The 21,370-nt window shown below is 43.5% G+C and overlaps 1 protein-coding gene across 1 annotated transcript in view; it reads right to left on the bottom strand.

The window, feature by feature from the left end:
• The window catches only part of LOC144783297 (putative transcription factor Ovo-like 1), a 353,112-nt gene that overhangs the window by 41,075 nt on the left and 290,667 nt on the right, over nt 1-21,370 (bottom strand). The window contains exon 4 of the mRNA XM_078662345.1: nt 8,620-8,780. Within this exon, the coding sequence (XP_078518471.1) occupies nt 8,620-8,780 (161 nt within the window). The remainder of the gene's footprint in view (nt 1-8,619; nt 8,781-21,370) is intronic.

Below are 21,370 nucleotides of genomic sequence, written 5' to 3' on the forward strand. Positions count from 1 at the left end.
CTCCCCTACCGCTTTCCCTCTTTCATTCTTTGTCTACTTCCTCTGCCCCTATCCCCCCTCCCCTTAATCTCTCCCCTTGCCTGCTACACCGCCTAGCCCCCTGTCCCTTGTGCCCTTTAACTAAGCACTCCTTCTCCCCTTGTTGGGGAAAGATCCAATTACTTATGCTCTGGAGTCTCAGTGATCCCTCTGAGAGAGTCCACAGCGCCAAGGGAGCCACTCACAGTTGAGGTATGGTTTAGTGCCCCTTGCCAAAGCACTCCCTCTCCCCTTTTTGGGGAAGGATCCAGTAGGTAGGCCTTGGAGTCAAGTTCAAGTTCAAGAAGTCTTTATTCGATTAGTTCATCATAAAAGACATTAAAATACAATATATACATATAAAACAGTTAAAACAAATATTAAATCATTGACAAGCTAATCAGCTTCTTGTACAAATATACAAAACTTTACAAATGAACACATGGACAACCATACATCAACAGGTTACAAGATACTAGGCAGTCACCATTTAATTATTTTTGATGAACCTGCTTCTAAGCACCCATGCCCACCCGAGAAATTTAGCAACCCCCACAACAATGATGGGATCCAAGTTGGTTTTTAGCAGTCTGGTTGCTTCTACAGCCAATCTAGTTCCTAGCTGTCTACATACAGGTTTTAGCCATTTGGCTCTGGGGGCAAAGTATAAAGGGCACACATACAACAAATGGTCCAGGCTTTCCCTAGTACCTTTGCAGTTGGGACAAAAACCCGACCTATCTGTTCCCCATTTTTTAGTAAACTCCCCAATGGGAAGTGAACCGCATCTAAATTGGAAAAATAGTTTGCGGTCCAAGGGTTTAGTTATAGTGTATGTATGTATGTATGTTTGGATTTATATAGCGCTTATAACCCAGGGGTCTCTAAGTGCTTTGCCTTGGGAACCCGTCCTGGCTTTTCCCTGTGAGATAGCCCCTACAGGGCATCCCCAAGGTGAAAGCCAGGCATCCCGCCGCGGGGGGCCGTTGTGGAGATTAAGCAAGCTTAATGCCCAGAGTTGCAGAGTGTGAACCCATGATTAGGTCAGGCACCGAAGCGAGAATTATCGAGTCCGTGGACATTTGAGTTTGAGACCCTGCCGCGTCGGGAATTGAACCCTGGTCCCGGGTCTGACCTCTGCTTCAGGGTCTGCCTGCTCTAACCAGTGAGCCACACTTCTCCACAACCCCTCTAGCTTTGGTATGTCCTTGTGTACAATGAACAATCCAGTAAGGCTGCTCGGGTTTGTTTCCATATACATATTGTGGGTCACCCAGTCCCAGTAACATTTTTTAAGATCTTTTTTGGAGGGAAAATTGGCTAACTCAGGCGAGGACCACAGATCACCATAACCCAAGGCTAATAAGGTAGTCTTGAGGTCTCTGAACCATCCAATATTTGAGGCTCCAGGGCTATTTTTAACCTCCAGACAGGCTTCTGCATAGTAATGGAGTTCTGGCGTTGTCCACAGACGACGCCAGAAGGTAAGAGGACGAAGTCTTGCTTGGTCTTCCACCGGGTGACACCCTAGGTCATAAAGGAGAGGAATTATTGGAGTCGACTGAGGGAGGCCTATGGACAATCTTAGAAATTTATTTTGAGCATGTTTTAAAGAATCCAAATTACTGCCACCCCATAGTTCCGCGCCATATAGGATCGCTGAAAGAACCTTACCACCATAGATCTTAATAAGCGGAGACATTGGCCTCGTAAATGACCCTTTGTGTTCTTTAATCAGCGCTCCGCCCAGCTGTTTCTGTTTCAGGGTCATAAGCTCAATCTGGTGGGTCCAACTCAAGGTGTCGCTGAAGGTGACACCCAGGTAGGTGAAATGTTTTGTTTGCTCCAGGGGGATATCCCCCATGGAGACCCTGGCATTTATTTGCTTACGCCCCCTTAAAACCATAAATTTGGTTTTGGAGACATTCACCTCCAGCTCATGATCGCTGCAGAAACTCTCGAACCTTGACAGTGCATTCTGCAAACCCTGCCTGGTTCGTGAAATCAGGAGAGTATCATCAGCGAACATGAGCAGGGGGATTCTCATGCCAGCCAAAATTGGGGCATCCGTGGAAAAGTTGTCATAATACTTGGTAACTCTATTGATATATAGAGAAAACAAGGTAGGTGCCAAAACACAACCTTGCCTGACACCTTTTGCCACAGGAAAATTCTCTGTCACCTCACCTGGTTTGCCCCATCGCACAAAAGCAAATGTCTGAGCATGAAGGTTCACTATAAGACGCACCAAAATGGGAGGCATGCCCATATCTAATAGGCAGTTCCAAAGGCCGGCCCTCGGGACAAGGTCGAACGCAGACCGAAGATCCACGAAGGCGGCATATAGATTGCCTTTGCCCAAGGTAACCGTCTTCCAGTGCAGGAGCATGAAACGAAACGCCTGATCCAAGGTACTCACGCGGGGTCTAAACCCAGCTTGGAGAGGAGTAAGAATGTTAAATTCCTCCATCCAAGCCTGAACCCTTGACAGAACAAGGCGAGTGATGATCTTCTGGACTGCGTCTATTAAGCTGATCGGCCGGTAATTCGAAGGAACCGACCGATCTCCCTTCTTGAAGATAGGCAGTATTTCAGCGCCTGCCCAGGAGTCAGGAACCCTGGCGCCCATAGCCAGCGCATTTACCAAACGCACTAGATATGGTACCCATAAGTCCTGATCTTGTTGGAATAAGTCCGCTGGGATACAATCCGGACCGGGCGCTTTGCCCCTAGGGATGGCATTCAGGACAGACTCTACTTCTTTGGCCGAGAACACAAGTATATCAGTAGTAATCGGCCAATTAATAGGGTCCTGCGTGATGCCATGGCAACTAAATTGTTCCTCAAAATATGACACCCATTTCTGTTGTTCAATGGATGCGGGACTAGGGCGGTCATCCTGAGACTGACCCCACCTAAGGAGGTGCCAAAAGCGTTGAAAATTCCTGGAGCCACAGGCCTCGGCCAAGAGGCACCAACGCTCGTCGTCCCATGCAGCTTTTGCCCGAAGTTTGGCTGCTTTGTACGCCTTCCTACAGGTTTTAATTAAGGCTGAGTTCTTTAATTTCAAGGCCTTAAACAGAGACGAATGGGACTCTCGACAAGCATCGTTATACCAGTTTGCTGGTTTCTTACCCTTCCCCCTACCCTTGTTAACAACAAATTTAACAAACATAGTTTTTAAAGATATGAACAAGCTAGCGTGGATGTCTGTGATTTTTGTGATCGTCATTTCCTGGTTTTCACATTTGTCGATTTCCATTATGGAATTTGATACCAGGGTTCTGATCTTGGCACGTGCTTCCATATCTACTGAAACCTTTGGCCAACGCACCCTCCTCATGTCATTTGTTAAAACCACAGCCTCTTGAACGGGATTAGGCTGGCGATCAATCGGCCCTACAAAACTGAAGTCCTTCAATTCCGCTAGGAGTGGTTCGTGGTCGCTTTCTGGACGTGGTTTAACTAACATGTCCAGAACTAAGTGCCACATTTTAATATCAACTAAGATATAATCAATGCGACTGCTATGTCTGCCATTAAAGAAAGTATAGTTACCCACCCTGTCAGAGCTTACGCGTCCATTTAGGGCACGCAGCCCCCAATTTAAACAGAGACCTTTAATAAATGTGGCTGCTTGAGACCACTTAGTGATCGGGGGAAGCTCGAGTTGGGGAATCCCCCAGGTCAAATCCTCATCCTCGGTTAGTAATCCATCCTCTTTACCAAGGGGTTCAAAACAGGTATTAAAATCCCCCATAACAACCACATGACCAGTTAGTTGAGTGGAACCCAGGAAGTCATCCAAACAGGTAAGGGTGGATGACACACGGCCACCCACAATACCTCTTGCATATACATTGATAAGCAGTATGTTCAGCCCGCTACTTGTTTTCATACTGATTATCAGTATATCGGGGCAGTCAATAAAGACTTCCTTCACAGAGACACCTGCAACCTGGCGAACCCAAATAGTAAGACCACCCATGGCCCTACCTCTATGGCCTCTGATTGCTAGTTTGTTAAAATTCAGGAAGCCTGGGAAATAAACTGATTGGGTCGCCCAGGTCTCCTGGAACGACCAGACATCGCCTTGTCGAATAAAGTCAGCCCAATCAGGAATACATACGCAAGAATCAATTCCTGCAACGTTCCAACATCCCAAGGTGGTGCCCTTTCCACATGATTGATCACACATTTTTGTAACAACATTTGGGTCGGGTTCATTAGACAGGAGAGAGGATTCAACATGCCCCACAGCATCTATAATCGGACCATCCATAATCAAACACATTGACCCAGCCAAACTAGTTGACCCGGAACTTGCTCCTATAATATTAACATCATTGGTAGACAGGCCTTGGAGTCTCAGAGACCCTCTGAGAGAGTCCATTGCGTAAAGGGAGCCTCTCGCAACGGAGTTGGGGGAATGATACCACTTCCCCTGGGATCACAGCTTACTGGGCTTTGGACGCAGCTATTACTCGTCTACCGGTTTGGGCCCCCGTCACCCTACCCCTTTTCGTTCATACTGTGTCTCTCACCCTCCCCCTCCTCTTTCCCTCCTTCATTTGCTGTCTACTTCTCCTGCTCCTACCCCCTCTCCAATTAATCTTTCCCCTTGCCTGCTTTTAACCTTACACATATTGTCCTTATTGCTTGTCTCGACTTAACGTGTAACTATTTCACCATGCTCTAATAACTGTGTAACCTTTGTAACGAAGTAACCTGTAACTGTGGTCTGATACTCATGTTTAGCGCTCTGATACCTCCGGGTCTAGCCAGCGCTATATAAAACCTTTCAAACAAAATAAAATAAAATAAAATGACAGTTCAGGCTTACTGTGCTATATTTGGATTGTAGTTTATGAACTGCATGTAACACCAGGATCTCTGTAACAAAAGCAGTAACCCACTGAGCTATTTCCATAAAATACAATTCTGTGATCTGCATGGGGCACATCCTTTGTAGCAGAAATATTAATCATTTGCTCTACTTTATAATGAGCCAGAACTGTCACTAGACAAAACTCGGACTTCTCTTCTTTACGTACATTAATCATAAGTTTTCTTGACATTTTTATTGTTGCCTGAACATTGCTGGACACACAAGGATCTCTGCAGCAAGTGCTTTGAAAACATAAGATATTTCAAAACACTGCTGTCCCCAATGCTCGGTGTCCGATGCGGTGGCACCGGTCACACCAATCATCAAATGCGGAACGGGTACCTGCGCTATGGATTTGGACAGAAAGGCCTAGAAGAGGTCCAATGTATTAATATAGAGACACCTAAGCCCAGGCAAATTACACCACGAAGACAGATTTATTCGTTTTATATCAAAATTTATTTTTCATGAGTAAATTTATTTTAAAGACTGCCTTTTATTGCAGATACATAAATATGATTTGTGGGTTGACCTACACCATAATAAATAGACACAATAATAAAAATAAGTATAAACAGTGGTTCAGATTCCGCTCTACCACATCATCGACAATCATACAACATTCATTCTCAAATCATACAACACCAGGCGATGATGGTTGTGAATAACAGAGGGACCGATGGTTCGGGGTCCGGGTAGGTTCTGAGGGTTCCTGGATGGGAACAAGCGCCTACGCGCGTTTCGGTGTATAGCCCCGTCCGGGACTACACCTTCATCAGGGCACAGTGAGAGGGCGGAAGGGGAACCACAGACAGGTAGGGTTTCTGGTTTGTCACAGGAAGTGCCATCTATCTTGAAGAGGCACAGTTGCTATCAGCTTGCAATAGGAATATGTAGAAATTCACCGGGATGTTTCTGATGGACAGGGCAAAGAGTCTGCCCCCGGGGATATGCTCAGGCAAGGCAAGGCTGATAGGGTCCTAGGGTAGGTTCAAGGCACGAAGACCCAGTGATGGCAGGAGATGCTCTCCTCAATGGATTCTCGGTGAAGGGGGGGCGCGCCGCCGACCGGTACAGGGTTAAATAGGCACCCGAATGGTGTCAAAGAGGGTAATGTGACCCCTCTGCTGTTAGGCAATTAAGGTCCGTCCTGGCATTTTCCTGGCTACGGGGATCAGCAACGACCTTGAGGTCAAATCAAGTCGAGTGTTCCGGTCGGCGGTCTCCACGGATGATGGAAAGGCTGGTCAAGGCCCGGCCTGATTTTCCAGGAAATAAAACAAAATGCTTGTCAAAATAAATAGAGGAGCCTGAGTTTATTCGCCAATGATTAATTTCAAGGCGGCAAATTGGGTCAAGGTGCGCCTACAAGTCTGGCATTTTATGAGTTGCATCTCTCAGGGTGGGCGGGCTTTTTGCTGGTATTTTCTTAGAATTTCTTTTGGGATAATCTTGAGCTGGTCGCCTGGTGTGGGCAGTGGAAAATCCTATGATTTGAGGAGGAAGTGATGACATCTCCATTGCAGGATTCTACCCCAATTGAGAATCTTGTGGCAGAATTATGCCTGTGGTACCATCCCTGTGGTGGATGAAATACCAGCAACGGTTTCTCCATTTATGGAGAATCCGCCAACTTGAGATTGGGATCTTCTTCCACAAACCGTTGAATACATTACCACCAATCTCTACATCAGAGCCTATAGGTAGATTGTGGTCCAATATTCTATTATCCTTTGTAATAACTACAGTTGTGCAGAATCATTATTAGAAAAGGGTTCAAAGTATAATTTATATGATGGCAGCTAGTGCATGACGAGAAGTGGTTTTGGTTTATTAAATGGGCTAGGGAGTGCAGGTTGAGCCTGATGGTGAAGTAGATGTGGTTATAGCGTGCTGTTGTCGCCATATGAAAAAGGTTTTCCTTTGGTTCCTAAGCGTTTGGGATTTTTGGTATTTCAGTCTGGATATGGATTGGGTGTGATTTCCCCAAAACATATATAAAACGTTGGTATATCTTGCAGGATTGTCTGCTGGCATGGCTTTCTGGGTGATGAAGCAGGTCTTGAACAGCTGAAAACCTAGCTTTTCTTAAATCCTTAGATAGTTTACGTTTCCGCCTGTCCAGTCCAACCATGCCAGATTTCCCTGTTCCTGGGTAGCTACATGTCATATAAATATTTAATCAATAATTCATGGATCTGAAGCCTGAAGCAGTGAAAGCTTGAAAAGGATAAAGTTGAAGTGGTAGTGGAACTTGAATACAATGTTAATCAGACTTGATACTGATTGGAGTACTGCCCTGACATACTAGTAAGATGTTTCTGGCAGGCTCTCAGTAGGATATTATTCTAGCCAACAGGGGGTAAAAAAATGCCTTTTACCATTGCCAATTACTGGTGTCAATGAGGTTAGTTTGTAGAAGAGGCTGAGCTGGAATCAAGGTGCTTATGTCTTTTTGGAGTTCCCGGTTTGAAATGAGAGGGGGCTCCAGACATGGAAGGTAAGGTATTTGGCACGCGGTGTGAGAGAATTGGGTATGTATTCTAATGTCATCCTTGAGAACCAGGATTGTATTATGGGTTGGGTTTGGGTTGGTGAGGAGGCAAATTCTCTTCTGGTAAGGTTAAACATATCGTACAATGTTCTCAATCATGCATGTATGACGGAGAGGCATGAACTTAGGCTGAAAATGATCCTTCTAGGTGGCACTTTTAGGTACAGCTGAGTATCGTCGGAATAATGGTGTCTTCTGATGTCTTGGGAGACAAGAGAACCTTAAGGTGCTCACTGTAATGGTTGTAAATCATGGAAGAAAGGAAAGAGGTCTGAGGGATTTGGCATGCCCTGGGTAAGGATGGAGGGTCCTGAAGGATTCCATTTGGACAAAGTGGTGTCTGTGAGCCAGTAGTGAGGCAAATACCAACTTGTTCTTTATGCATGGAAAGGGTTTAGGGTAGCTCTCTGGTACCAACCACGTTGAAGGCCCTGATCACTTAAGTATGATGAGGTATGAGGTTTGAATGATCATTATTCAGGCAACTTCGGTGGCAACATATTATTAATATTTGTAATTTTAGTAGAGGTATTATTATTATTACCAACAAAAACAAACAACAATAAAAATAGTAATAGTAATATCATTAATAAATACAAAAAAATAAAAATTAGACTTCCAAAAATGGCAGCCAATGGGAGGTGATTGTGATGAAGGGTTTCATTTAGGTTAATTCTTTGATGAAGTTTGCAGCTCACATGGCATACAGTGGTGCAAATTAAATTTAACCATTCCTCCATTTCTAATCCTTTGAGTGCTCACCTTTATGCCCAGACCTCTCTTCTGTCCGTGGGATAAACCAGATATCACATCTAGGACAGAAAATGTAGCTCATTGCTCATTAGTACCATTGGCACTGCCCTTGCGACCTATCCTTTTAGCTCTCATGAATAGGACAACAAGAACGCTCACCAAGTACCTTCACCAAGTACCTCAGCAGCAAGTAGCAGGCCGTGGAACTCACTGCAACTAATTGGTCACCCTTTTGATATCCTAAATGGCTAAAGTATGTCTGATTTCACAGCTGCTACTTCTGGAATTTGGTAAATCGACCTCCATGCTTTAAAGCTGCCTGTTACAACGCATTTCCATAGTCCAGTCAATGGGAAAACAATCAACTCAAAAACTGCAAAATTCAGAAGTACATCTTTCCACTTACTTTGGTCCTTGAAAAGCTGCTTTCATCAAGGGGTAGCTCATCTCGACGATTAGGTGAAGAATCACTGTCAATTTCACAGCTCCATGAGCTACTTGCATCCCCATCGCTAACCACCTGTGTTGCCAAGTTCTCCTCCGTCACACAGTCCAAAGATTCTACCACTAAGGAATTAAAAAAGTGCACTGTGCTGTTGACACTCTAAATTGTGACATTTCCATCCACAAAACAATGCTAAAAACATAGCTAAAAACAAGTCTATTTTACAAAGTTCTACTGTCCAGATGTCTGAAAATTGCCACATAGTTTTAGCTGGATTTTATTTAACTCTGTCAACATATCCGCTGTATGGGGTAGTGAAGATACCTAGTGTCAAATTAAGGCATTTGTGGAGTACTCAGAGATATTTTATTGTTGCTTGCAGCTTCTGGTGTTCCTAGGGTTTCTCTAAGGATTTAGCCAACATGTGTTTCGCCCTTAGAAAGTGAAGTGGCATTAGGGTTTTCTCAAGGCTGAAAAAACATACATGAGGCAAAGTATGGTACAGTGTATTACTATTTTCGGTGGCACTGTAAAAGATTTTTTTTTTACTACTGCATACGTTATGAAGAATGTGATTTCTATATAGACATGCGTGTATTGACAGAAGTTGTCTGCGTTCCCCGATGCAACTGACCGATTATATGAAAATAAGCCTAACTAGTCTCCCAGAGCCTTTAGACAATATACTGGGATATACTATTTCTAAATGTACTGGGCTATACTATGAGAAAGCCAGCACCGTGGCCAATGCCCCTCTCAACATATTACCTTCACAAGCAGGAAAGAAAGTAAGATCATACTATCACCTAGGTTAACCCGGCCCCTCACAACCCTGCAGGAACTACTAAATGCATTTGGGACTGATCTCAGCTTCTTTGATCATGGACGTGAAAAGAAAGATCAGCAGTTACCCATGTCTGCTAATTGTCATTCTAGATACAGGAGTTTTGAGCTGACACGTTTAGACAAAGGAAATATTATCTACAGGTACCAAGGAGAGATATGCTACCACATTTCAAATGTTTGTGTGCTTGCATATGTGCATGTCTATTTTTTATTCTGGGAAAAGTATACCTGTGCAATCTGGGTGCTTTAGGAAGTGATGTGTAGAGAGTTAACTGCATATGTCTTAGTGTAAGAGGAAGATATGTTTGTGTAGGGTGGTGCATGTCCCTGGGTAGATTGTCAACAGTGCAAATGTCAACTGTGACTAGGATTGCATTGCAGCCAGTAAATATCCAAATAAACAAATTCGTCAGTGCATAGTCTTTTTTTTAAGTAGGAACAACAATTACAGAAAAAAAGTAAACAGCCTTTGAGCTTAGGCTACACCGAGGGCATAAATGGAATGGCCCAGAAGGATACAGTTTTGCCTCTTTAAGTCGAATGTGTGCAGATGTCATGGATAACAACATTTAAGAACACTAAAGGGAGCTTTTAAGGAAAACAATCACAGGAATTTAATTTCTCCATAAACTTGCATTGGAGTGGAGGACGTTTTAGGCGGAACACAGTTAAAATGATTGCAATTTGTTTTTTGAAAAATTGTGACTCCTTACCCTAAATTGGGATTGTTGGCAGGTGTGAGATGTGGGCATAGGCACTGGAAGTAGTGGTGCTCAGGATCCCTAAAAATAACCATGCTAAAGTTCCAAGGTGAATAAGGAATAGAGATGCCTGCAAATTTTGTATTTATCTAATCACATTCACTATGCTTCAGAGAAAGAGGTAAAATGCCAGACTCTGTCTTCAGACAAATTGCTGCTTATTCTTCTAACATGGAAATTTGTGTTTTCCTTTTCTGACTGCAAAGAGTGAATTTGTAAAATGAACTATTTGACTGTCTTGCTGCTGTGAAAGGAAAGGCTGCAGGATGTTATTTTTCCTAAGACGCAATACATTTTAAATACCTTCACATTAACTGTACAAATATTCCAAAATATATGAGCGGTTATGAAAGCAAAAAAATTAAGTGCTTTTTGAATTTCTGAAGTGTGATGGAAACAAAGATTTCAATACGATCAAAACAAATCAAAATACTGTGCCTGGTGATGTGCAAATGACAAATGTTTGTTGAAACTCTATTTCCACATATTATAATTTCTGCACTACATAGTTTTACACCTTTGCCACTCTCTTGCCAAATGGGTGTGCCTCATTTGCTGCATTTGTTCTTTTTGTGAGGCTTAGATTTTTCACAATCTCTATAGGTTCTGTGATGTAATAAAGGAACAGATGATGGACGGAATGCTGAACAATGCAAACATTCAGCCCCAGTCAACAGATCTGGGTTGTTTTTTTGCCCCCAACGCCACCCCAGTTTGGACCCAGCCATATGCAAATCAGTTTTAATCCAGCTCCTCATGAGACTAGACCAGCCCGAACTGCCAAGCCAGGTCCTCCCTGCCCAGAAAAAAGCATCCTGGGATCGGTTTCAGGGAATCACTCCATATCAGCCAGGCTAGCTTGAATCCACTGGCACAGTGAACACAGGACCTACGCCTGGGCATACCCTTCCCACTTGGAGCAAAAAATGCAAAAATAACAGATGATGCACGGGATGCTGAACAATGCAAACATTCACCACCAGTCAACAGATTCATTTAAGTTTAATCCATTGGTTGTATGCCCATCAAGCCACCCCAGTTGGGACCCAGCTATATGCAAATCAGTCTTGACCCTGAACCTCATTGGAACAGTCAAGCCCAAACTGCCAAGCCAGGTCCACCCTGGACCAGAAACATGCATCCTGTGACTAGTTTTGGGTATCACCCTTCGTCAGCCAGACTAGCTTGAATCCAGTGGCACAGTGAGCCCGGGACCCATGTCTGGGCATACTAGACGCACTTAGGTCGAGAAAGAAAAGACACACAAATAATGGACGGAATGCAGAACAAATCAAATATTCACCCCCCAGTCAAGAGTTCTGGATTAAATGCATTGTTCTTTTGTTCACCATGCCACCCCAGTTTAGACCCAGCCATATGAAAATCAATCTTGACCCCGCTCCTCATGGAAACCGTCCAGCCCGAACTGCCAATCCAGGTCCTCTCTGGACCAGAAAAGGGCATCCTGAGACCGGTGTCGCTGTATCACCCCTCATCAGCTAGCTTGAATCCAGTGGCACAGAGAAAGAACGATGAATTTAACCCAGATCTCTTCTCTGGGGGTAAATATTTGATTCATTCAGCATTCCGTCCATCATTTGTTGCCGCAGTAATATTAACAGCAGCACCCCCACAGTAATATTAACAGCAGCACCCCCACTCTAGAAAATGTTCCAGCACCACTGGATGTGGACCTCACTAAGAAGACCCGACGAGGAAGAAACATGACTGCATGGGATTGTTGTCCTGTGCTGAAATGACTTGGCCTTGTAGTCTCAGCAAGCTCGCTTTTTACAGAAAATTGGATTGAGTTGCATAGTGTTGGTTGGGAGATCTTTGTCTTGGTCCTGGTGTAGCCAGCAGTTACCTGGTAATAGCATTTATGTGTCTTGTTGTTTACCACCGTCCTCTTTAATCAGATAAGCATGTTATTGTCTTTCTGCAATTGACTATCCAATAGTAGCATGATCAGGCAGTCAAGACTTACTGCATGGGGTAGTAGGAGGTTTGGAAATTAGAAACAACATGCCACTCTAAAAGCAGACATTAAACTGTGTTCTGTCAGAGGTATAACGTATCCAAAAGAATTTGAGCTTTTTCTATTCAAAGATGTATGTTTACATATCTTCCATCCCATTGCCATGACCACCGTGTAGTTTTTGTAAAAATGTATACTCCGAAAATGCAATTAGACTATTCCTCCACTTTATTCATATTCATGTGCAGTTCTATTAGAGTCACATTTATAAGGCCAGATCATCCGCTTAGATTAGTATGGACCACTCACAATTACATATTCTTGGTGGACAGATTCAAATAGATGTCAATGCCCCTTGTAAGTCAGTGTTAAAAACCTTGACAAGAAGGGGTGTCAATATTCAGCCATGCCTTGCCTCATTGGCTGTGTTGATTCCTCGACTGAGCCTTGAGGCTTCCTCTGGACTCCATTGTAATGTTTAGCCTACTCTCAGTATAAATGTCCCTTACCATGGACAGTAATCCAACTGGCATGCTCCACCTCTGCATTTTCTTCTATAAAGTAAGGAGAGCAACAAGTTCAAAAGCAGATAAAAATTATACTGAGACATAACACAATTGCTTCCCCTTCATCACATATTTGTCCAGCCGCAAAACATTGTTCACTATTTGTGTGAAAACTCCGTACAATAAATTGGAGCTTCCAGGCGCCAGATTGGAGAGAAAAGAGTATGGGTGATTATTCACTAGCATCTAGTATAATGCTTTCACTTTGTTTGGTCACATCCGGTCTTCTTGGGCAGTAAAAGCATAAAGAGTGAAGATTCCGTTTGGTCAGTTCCTGGCAACATTGTGTGCTTGCGTTACACTTCACACCCTGCCTTTGCATTCCCTTCAATTTGTTTTCTTCCTTTTTGGATTCTTACATGTTCCTGGCCGGTTCATGCCCTGTGCTTCCTCATTTTTGCCGACTGTGCTTTATTCTAGGATTGACTATTCTTCCACTGAGATCAATGTTGTTTACTGGTCTTCCTTAGGCTCGAGAAAGCCTACCTATAAGGATGAATATCTAACTGACGCCTAACTGTTGCTACTTGGTACACTCTAATTGTTATAATGATTGTGAGTTTCTCTCGCTCTCTATTGAGAAGTGCGGTCTGTGTCTTAAAGTAATATCTGTTCCAAGACTTTGGGCTCTGATGCATACCATCTGCAACTCTGGATCAATGTTTTCCTCTCTCCCACTCTCCTATTCCCTTCCCTGGGTTCCATTAGTTCAATGGCTCTCTGAGTCATCTTAGAGGTTAGGGTAAAGTTTGAATTGGCTTTGGATCAAGTGGCACTTCACCAGTTCCTTGACACGCTATCTGTTTTGGTTACGTGCGTCATAGATTGCCTTTAGTATGACTGAGGAACTAGAATGCTGCTCTACTAATGCACGGGAACCTACCCACGGCCCCATCCTAGATGCACGAACACATTTCGCCAGCCACCCATGATCATCAATTTAGCCTGGCATGTGAATGACTGCAGCCCATCCCCTATGACTGGTATCCGACTATAGAGAATTTTGCAGGTGATTCTGCATCCAGTCCGATCCAAGATAATGAGTGAATATGAGACTGATTATTAGAACAACTAGCAGCCCGCCCCGACGTTGTCCGGGGCAATCAGGCCTACAGCGTAGCGCTCCTACCTGCGGTCCAAAGTTTAACTTTCCTCCCCGCGCTCCACAATCCAAGGGCCCCTAAGCACCTCCACAGCCCACCGCGGGCGTTCAGTGGCAATGAGGCTTACAGGCCGCTCCAGTCACCGCTGTTCACCTCTCCTCCCCGCTATCCTGTCCACCGCTCCAGTTTAACGCTCCTCCCAGCCCGCTCCAGTCTGCAAAGGCAATGAGGCTTACAGCCCGACAAACTTTACCGGTCCTCCCCCAAAGTTTACTGCTCCTCCGTTTGACGTACCTCAGCCCGCTCCAGTCAGCGCTGTTCACCGCTCCTCCCCGCTATCCTCCATTTTACCGCTCCTCCCAGCCCGCTCCAGTCTGCAAAACTTCACGCTGTTCACCACTCCTCCCCGCGCTCCTGATGATGTCAGCACGTTAGCGCACACGGCCGGTGCTACTTCGAAGGGGCTATTTTTTTTTGTAAGGTATATTTTTTAAAGAAGGTATATTTTTGGGGGGTATATAGCCTATATCACTCTGCACACCCTGCCAATTTCAATGATGTATTGGGTGTTTGGATTGGCGCTGTGGTTCCCGAGTTTACCCGCCTCAAAGGTTCCCAGTTCTTACTTTATAATAGTAGTATAGATAAAGGGCAACATTGCTACCTCCTAGTGAATAATAAAGAGCTCTGCCGCTTTCTAGCATAATGATGCAAATAGATTCTTGTGATCTGCCTGATATACAGGAGATGGGGCGAATGACCAGGGATGTGCGGAACAATTTAATATATAAAACATTAAAGTTAACACAGTGGAATTTAGGTCTTCTACAAGCCGGGAAATATAAACACACAGGCTTAATAATTAACACATATACCTTGTAGGCTCAAGAATACTTGGGATGGAATCTGACCAGTTATATTAAATTGAAATACCTAAGGTTCAAACAATTCTATATTACGATAGGGGAGTTCGAAGGGACTTGGAATCAGGTTCTCAAAGATACACAGGTATGTCGGCTTTGTGGAATTGGCAAGGAAACTCTTGAACATTTAATATCCATTTGCCCAAGGCTGCTGCCTACACGGAGGTCATATTTACTCCCCATGTTTCATAATGCCAAAATAAGCCTAATTTAGGCTCACAGGGGAAAGTGCAATTAGAAGGATGGTTCAGTTTTTAGAACATGCCTATAAAACATTAAACTACTAGATGTTTTTTTATTATCGTATATGTATATAGATGCAAAAACAGGTATCATATCTATATATGTTTTCTCTTATAGGACACCACGCATGGAAAATATGTGATTTTTTATTGGATTTTTATGCTTGCTTATTCTCTATTTATTGCAATCAAATGATTAATGCAATAACGTATTTTACTACTACTAGTGAATAATAAAGGGGTATCGGGAAACCAAGCTACACCAGCATTTTTGTGTCCCTTACTGAGGTTTAAGTGGCATTTTGTCATAGCCCTATCCAGAACCTCCTGAAACCAAACATGTTCAAGACACACCAGAACATTTAACTGCACCCAGTCATAGCCTTCATTGCACAGTTACAGTGAAGCCTGACTTGAGTGTAGATGTGTAAAGTTTCTAAAGAAATATTCCACAGGACTGTGCTTTAAGCAAATTATTTTAGGGAAAATGTATAGATTCACTCCTCCCTGGAACACTTATGTGTGGATATGTTGATTCACTTTTGTCATTGGATTAATGTGATGGCCTACACTGCAGATAACTCTCCTGTTCAGGGCATCCAGTCACACAACATGCTCACAAAACGACAAGGCTGAACTCTCTTAAGTAAGTACAGCCTGACTAGCTTCATGGATCTGCCAAAAGGAACTCATCATACATTACATCTAATCGTCAACTGTGCAGGCACATACAGCCGCCATTTGCCAATCCTCACAAATATGTTCAATAGACATGGACTTGGCTTTGGAGAAAGGCCGTAACACAAAACCACAACTTCCGAATTCTCTGATTAGAATACCAATAACAAGAATTCTTGAGACAACAGTCCACCTATCTTCTAAGTCGTAACCATTGCAATGATCTACTGCTTGGGTTCCGTGGAATGTCATGGGGTCTAATGAAAATAAGGGGAGGTTTAAGGCGGAAGGTTTGTCACGTTGGTCCTGCACCATACCCCCAGGGTGAAGTGGAGACCTTCAGGGATCCCAACACTACCAACAACATGACAGCAGAAGAGGCAGAGGAGCACTGCAAAAGACTGGAGCACTACTGCCACATCCATCACGTCACAAAGACACACAAGAAGATGGGGACCCTGTATGAACAAGAAAAGGCGGCCGGGACCTGGAAAGCAGGCAGGCGGGATTAACAGGAACATTCAAAGGCCAACTCACAACAGGAGGGTGCCCAACAGCTGACAGTAGTACCTCAGGCCATTCCAGGACCATCATCTGCCCATTTGGTGCAAGCAGGACAGGCCATAGACACAACCCCTGCTGTAGGCTCCTTATTTGAGGCACATGCCCTAAAAGACCTCCAGGAGATCAAAATTCAAATGGCAGCCATTGAGGGTGAGATGTCAAGCCTGCGTGCTATCATGCTCGCTTTACAGGAGGCAATAGAGCGCATCAGTGTGCAGATCTGTCACTTCAGGCTTTTTACTTTCCACATTTGTTTATTAGTGATAGTTATTTGAGGATAGTGTAGATTACTGTATGTTAAATATTTTTCTAGGTAGTAGTATTTAGGTGTGCTATTTGAGATGGGTATGTTTTTTTTATTGGGTGGGGGGTGATGTTTAGTTTGTGTGTTAGAAAAAATAAATACCAAATAATGAAAATAATAAACCTAAATACAATTTGCATACAAGAGAAACAAAATAAAATGGTTCATCAGCTGACTGAGACGCTATGTCACTTCCTGTAATATCATTGGTCGGATAATGTCACATCCACAAGCCTATGATTTTGATTAAATTACATCAGCTGTTCTGTTACATAAATTCATTAACTCATAGCTCTACTGATAAAATGCAAGCTGGCTACTTTGCAGCGTTTGGGTCTTTCGCAGACCTTTTCACTACAATGTTGCCACCCACCGCATTTGCCATACAGACAGCCTTTAAATTAATGAAATGCTAAGCCAGCCCAAAAACATTTCTTGTGCAGGGGCCCTAACCCATGTAGCTATCATGTGGTGCACATTCAGTATGTCTAGACAGACGTACCTGTACAAAATGGCTTAGGGAAAAAATCTGAAATTGCTCGCCCTTCACAGAGCATTTTGTGGTTTGCCCAGGGCGACAATGGGATATTTTAATTGAATTGCCCAAAGAAGCGACTCGGTTAGTTGGGTCTGGTTACTTGGGCTAACGATAAGAACTGCAGCAGTAACATGGAAAAATCTCCTCTGACCATTCCCCCCCCAAAAATGGAACAAAAAAGCATGGCCCCAAAAATCTGTAATCTGATGCTAAATGCCGTACAACAAAAAATACTCCTGCAGGTGGGCGCGATATGAAGACTTTCAGCCCGCCCTAATGTTTAGTCCATCCTATTTTTCCTTTGGACATTTGATATGTAATACAAGTAATACTTTTACGGATCTTAATAAATTAACAATAATGATTTCTAACTTAAAAATAAAGTATACGTTTAATGGTAGTTAGTGATGGGGAAGTCTATTACCACCACTAACTGAATTAGTATCACAGGAGAGAGTCTGCAATCACGTAAGTAGTGCAGGAGCAGCACACTGCACCATCATTTGCCCAGACCAATACAAAAATGCATTTTCTGCACTTCTCAGTGGGTACAAAAGTGCACTACACAGGTGCCAAATTGTCCAGAACTGCTGGAAATGTTACCAGCAACCTGTGCAATTTACAGAATCTAACTTGCATGTAAAAGAAAGAAAGTCTTGAAAAAAAACGATAAAAATAAAGCAATTCTTATTGTGAAAAACAAATTGGTAATTCTGATTCAAATGAAATTGAAATGTAAAATGACAAGCCACGATCGCACAAAAGCGATTTCCACTGACGGTAGCGCCTTGACCTGTGGAATTTGTCTCGTTCATTTATTGACCTCATGTCTTTTTCATATTCTGGTTCATAAAATTGACAGAAGTGACCAAAGACTAAAGCAGGAGACAACCCGCGTACCTGGGACGTATAAGTTGCCTTTGTGCTGATCAGCAATATTGTCCCAGCTCCGAAATCCGGCCCCAGAGCGTTTCCTCTTCACCAGAAAGGACCTCGGCATCTTCCCGGGGGGAGGACCAGCTTATTGCCGGGAAGTGCAGTCCAGGCTTGAATTTCGGCTTTTCAGACTTTAGTCGGATGCTGCTCCCAGAGGCCGAATGTTACAGGTCCAGGTCACTAGGTGCTATATGTAGTTCTGCCTTCAGGCCTGAGCCGAGCTACACATAATCTCTCTCCACAGGCCCTGTTATTTAGATGAAACCCCAGCTAGCTGTGAGATGGGACAGGTATATTTGAATCGTCCTAGTGGGCCACACAGACGAGCTCTAGGTTTTGCATACGAAGCTTTTCAGTCTTCCCGTTGCAAATAGAAAAGACAGAATCCATCCTCTCTATGCAAATGACGTGTCTGATCATCTGAGAGAAGCCAGGACGGTTACCCGTCAGGAAAGTAGAGAATCAGGATGAAAAACGAAAGGATAGTTTTAACGGCAGACGTGTTACATAGAGGAAACTTATTGAAACTTCCAAGCAATCATAATGCTTTTTATCTCACCGCAATCTCTGGTCCTCATTTTATCAACTCGGAAAGGGTGAACGGTTGAGACTGCCTTTACGGGACTGAAAATTGGGACTTGCAGGTTGTATGCAGTTTTGGGCAATAAGAACGTGTAGCCACTGTTCGAATCAGGAGCACTAAAAAAGATGTAAAAAAAAAATGTCAATGCCAATAGGTCCGGTCTTAGCAAACTGGTGCGATGGTTATCTTTTTTAATTGTTTATTGAAAGGACATGTCGCAAACTGATATGTAGAAAAACAGAAAACATGTTGCCATCTAAACGTGGGGCCATGCACTTGCAATAAGCGTTTTTAATGGGGAAAAAAACGATCACATATAATTTATTAGAGCAATAGGAGTATGGGTGTTTCCTAACATATAGGTGCAGCTAGAACCTTTTTTTTAAGTTTCCTACATGTCACAGGAAAATAGTATACGTATTGGAATGAACAAAGGGCGCTTTTGGCTTTGAATTACAGTACCTTAAATTCCTATGGATGACTACAAAAATTAAAAAAATTAAAGAATGGAAAGAAACAAGCATGGATCAGGTATAGGCCCGCCAGCAATGTTATTGAAGAGCAGTTCTTTTTATGTGGATATACAAATGTGATCAAGAAAAATTCATGCTACTGCTGTCAGTGCAACAAAGCTAACAGATGAAGTGGACTGACCATTACCCCATGATGTATGCTGTGGTGGGAGGAAGCAAAATCTTAAAAGCAGTTGAACACATTAGTGGATTACTGCCCTCCACCTGAAAATGTATTAGAAGTTTTCACTGACTTACATTTGGCACTCTACGATCTGATCTGCGGCACAGGAATCAGAAGGTAGAACGTCCACTCAGGCTGGGGGCCTGGGATCTCCTGACTATGGAGTGAGTTACCTTGTGGCCCAACAGCAATGGCCCATGAGATGCTTTCAAAAGGGTGGAGACCTGGAGGGAGAATAACTAACGGACACAACACCGCTTGCCAGAGGGGCATGAAGCAGCGTACAACCACTGGAGTGTACAACACAGAATTAGCAGCATCGTGTCTCTTGCAGCTGTGTGAGGTGGCCCAGATGCAGGATGTGTTCCCATGGACCACTGCGGATGTCAGAACTGTGGGTGACTTGTGCAAGAGGAAAGTTATCTGCTTGTTTGATTCCATAGAAGGCAAGTTCAGCATTGTTACAGGGCATATCATGGCCTACGACTCCCAAGCACCCTTGTTGTCATGAGGAAAGAAATGCACAAACCCACAATATTGGCACTGTTGCTGCTCTTTTTGACACATGGTGTGTGGAGGAGAGATGTAGCACTGATCTATGGCACCCTAATGAGTAATCTCTTTGCAGATATCACCATATCGAGGAACCATGGGAGGTGAGATTGGGCAGGGTTCTTTCTGACACCAGATGGGTGAGAGCCCTAGAATACACAAAGGTGTCAAGAACTCTAGGTTAACATTTACTCAGTTCAATTACCTGCACCAAACCTATATGTCCCCAAACGGATTGGCAGAGTGTATGGTGGAGCAAGTAACTCCTGCCCTAGATGCCAGGTGTTAGACTTGTCAGCCTTCTCCCCTCCTGTTTTACTGAATTTGTTTTTGTTGGCCTTAGTACTATGCATTTTACCACGTTTAACCAGTGGTAAATGGCTTGTGCTCACTCCTGAAGCATGGTCAAATTGGCTTACACCTGATTGACATATTTAATTTACTTATAAGTCCCTAGTATAGTGGTATACCATATACCCAGGGCTGGTAAATTAATTGCTATTAGTGGCCCTCAAACGCTTATTGTGCCACCCACTTAAGTAGCTCCTTAAAACATATCACAGGCCTGTAAATGCAGCACATGTGCAGTTTTAAACTGTAAAATGTACTTTGCAAAATTAACCCCTTGCCAGACCTAAAACTCCCTTTTTATTACACATAAGTCACCCCAAGTTAGGTCTTAAACAGCCCGTTGGCCAGGGTACATTTTATTCTAAAAGTTGGACATGTACTTTTAAGTTTTACATGTCCCGAGAGTGAAAAACTCCAACATTCGTTTTTGACTACTGTAAGAGCTACCGCTCCCTTAGGATAACATTGGATTACCTTATTACGTTTAATAAGTGACAACTTTAGGTTGGGAGTAGCTAGACATGTCATGTTTGGTGTTTAGGGAATTGTAATTTTAAATCCTCTTTAATGGTAAAGTCTGATTTTAAGTCACGATTCTGAAAGGGCCACTTTTAGAAAATCAGCCTTTTCTTCTCATATTTTGTCCCTATTGCCTGGGTCACATTCCTTCCAGACAGCCACATAATAGAGAGAATGGGTGTCGGCAAGATGTCCCATCCATGACAGGATGGGGTGGCGCTGCGCACAGCCCTACTTACACTTTAAAGGCACAGCTCCTGCTCACACACAAAGAACTGCACACTAGCCTGTTGACAAACTGGCACCAGGGCAGGGTTTGGGAAGAAATTCCAGACACTTCTGTCTGTGAAAACTCCAGAAGTTTCTCCCATTTCAAAGATGGCATTATGCATAAAAATAGGACCCTCAGACCCACTCTTCATTTCACTTCTAGACCTGTGGAAGAATCTTCAAAGGACTGACCTGCTGCCTGTGGCCTGCTGTGTACTTCAGAGGACTGCCCTGCTGCACCAAGAGCACTGTCCTGCTGCCTGAAGCGTACCCTGTGCCCTCAGAGGACTGCATTGTTGCTT

This window comes from Lissotriton helveticus, chromosome 9, assembly GCF_964261635.1.
Source record: "Lissotriton helveticus chromosome 9, aLisHel1.1, whole genome shotgun sequence".
NCBI lineage: Eukaryota > Metazoa > Chordata > Amphibia > Caudata > Salamandridae > Lissotriton > Lissotriton helveticus.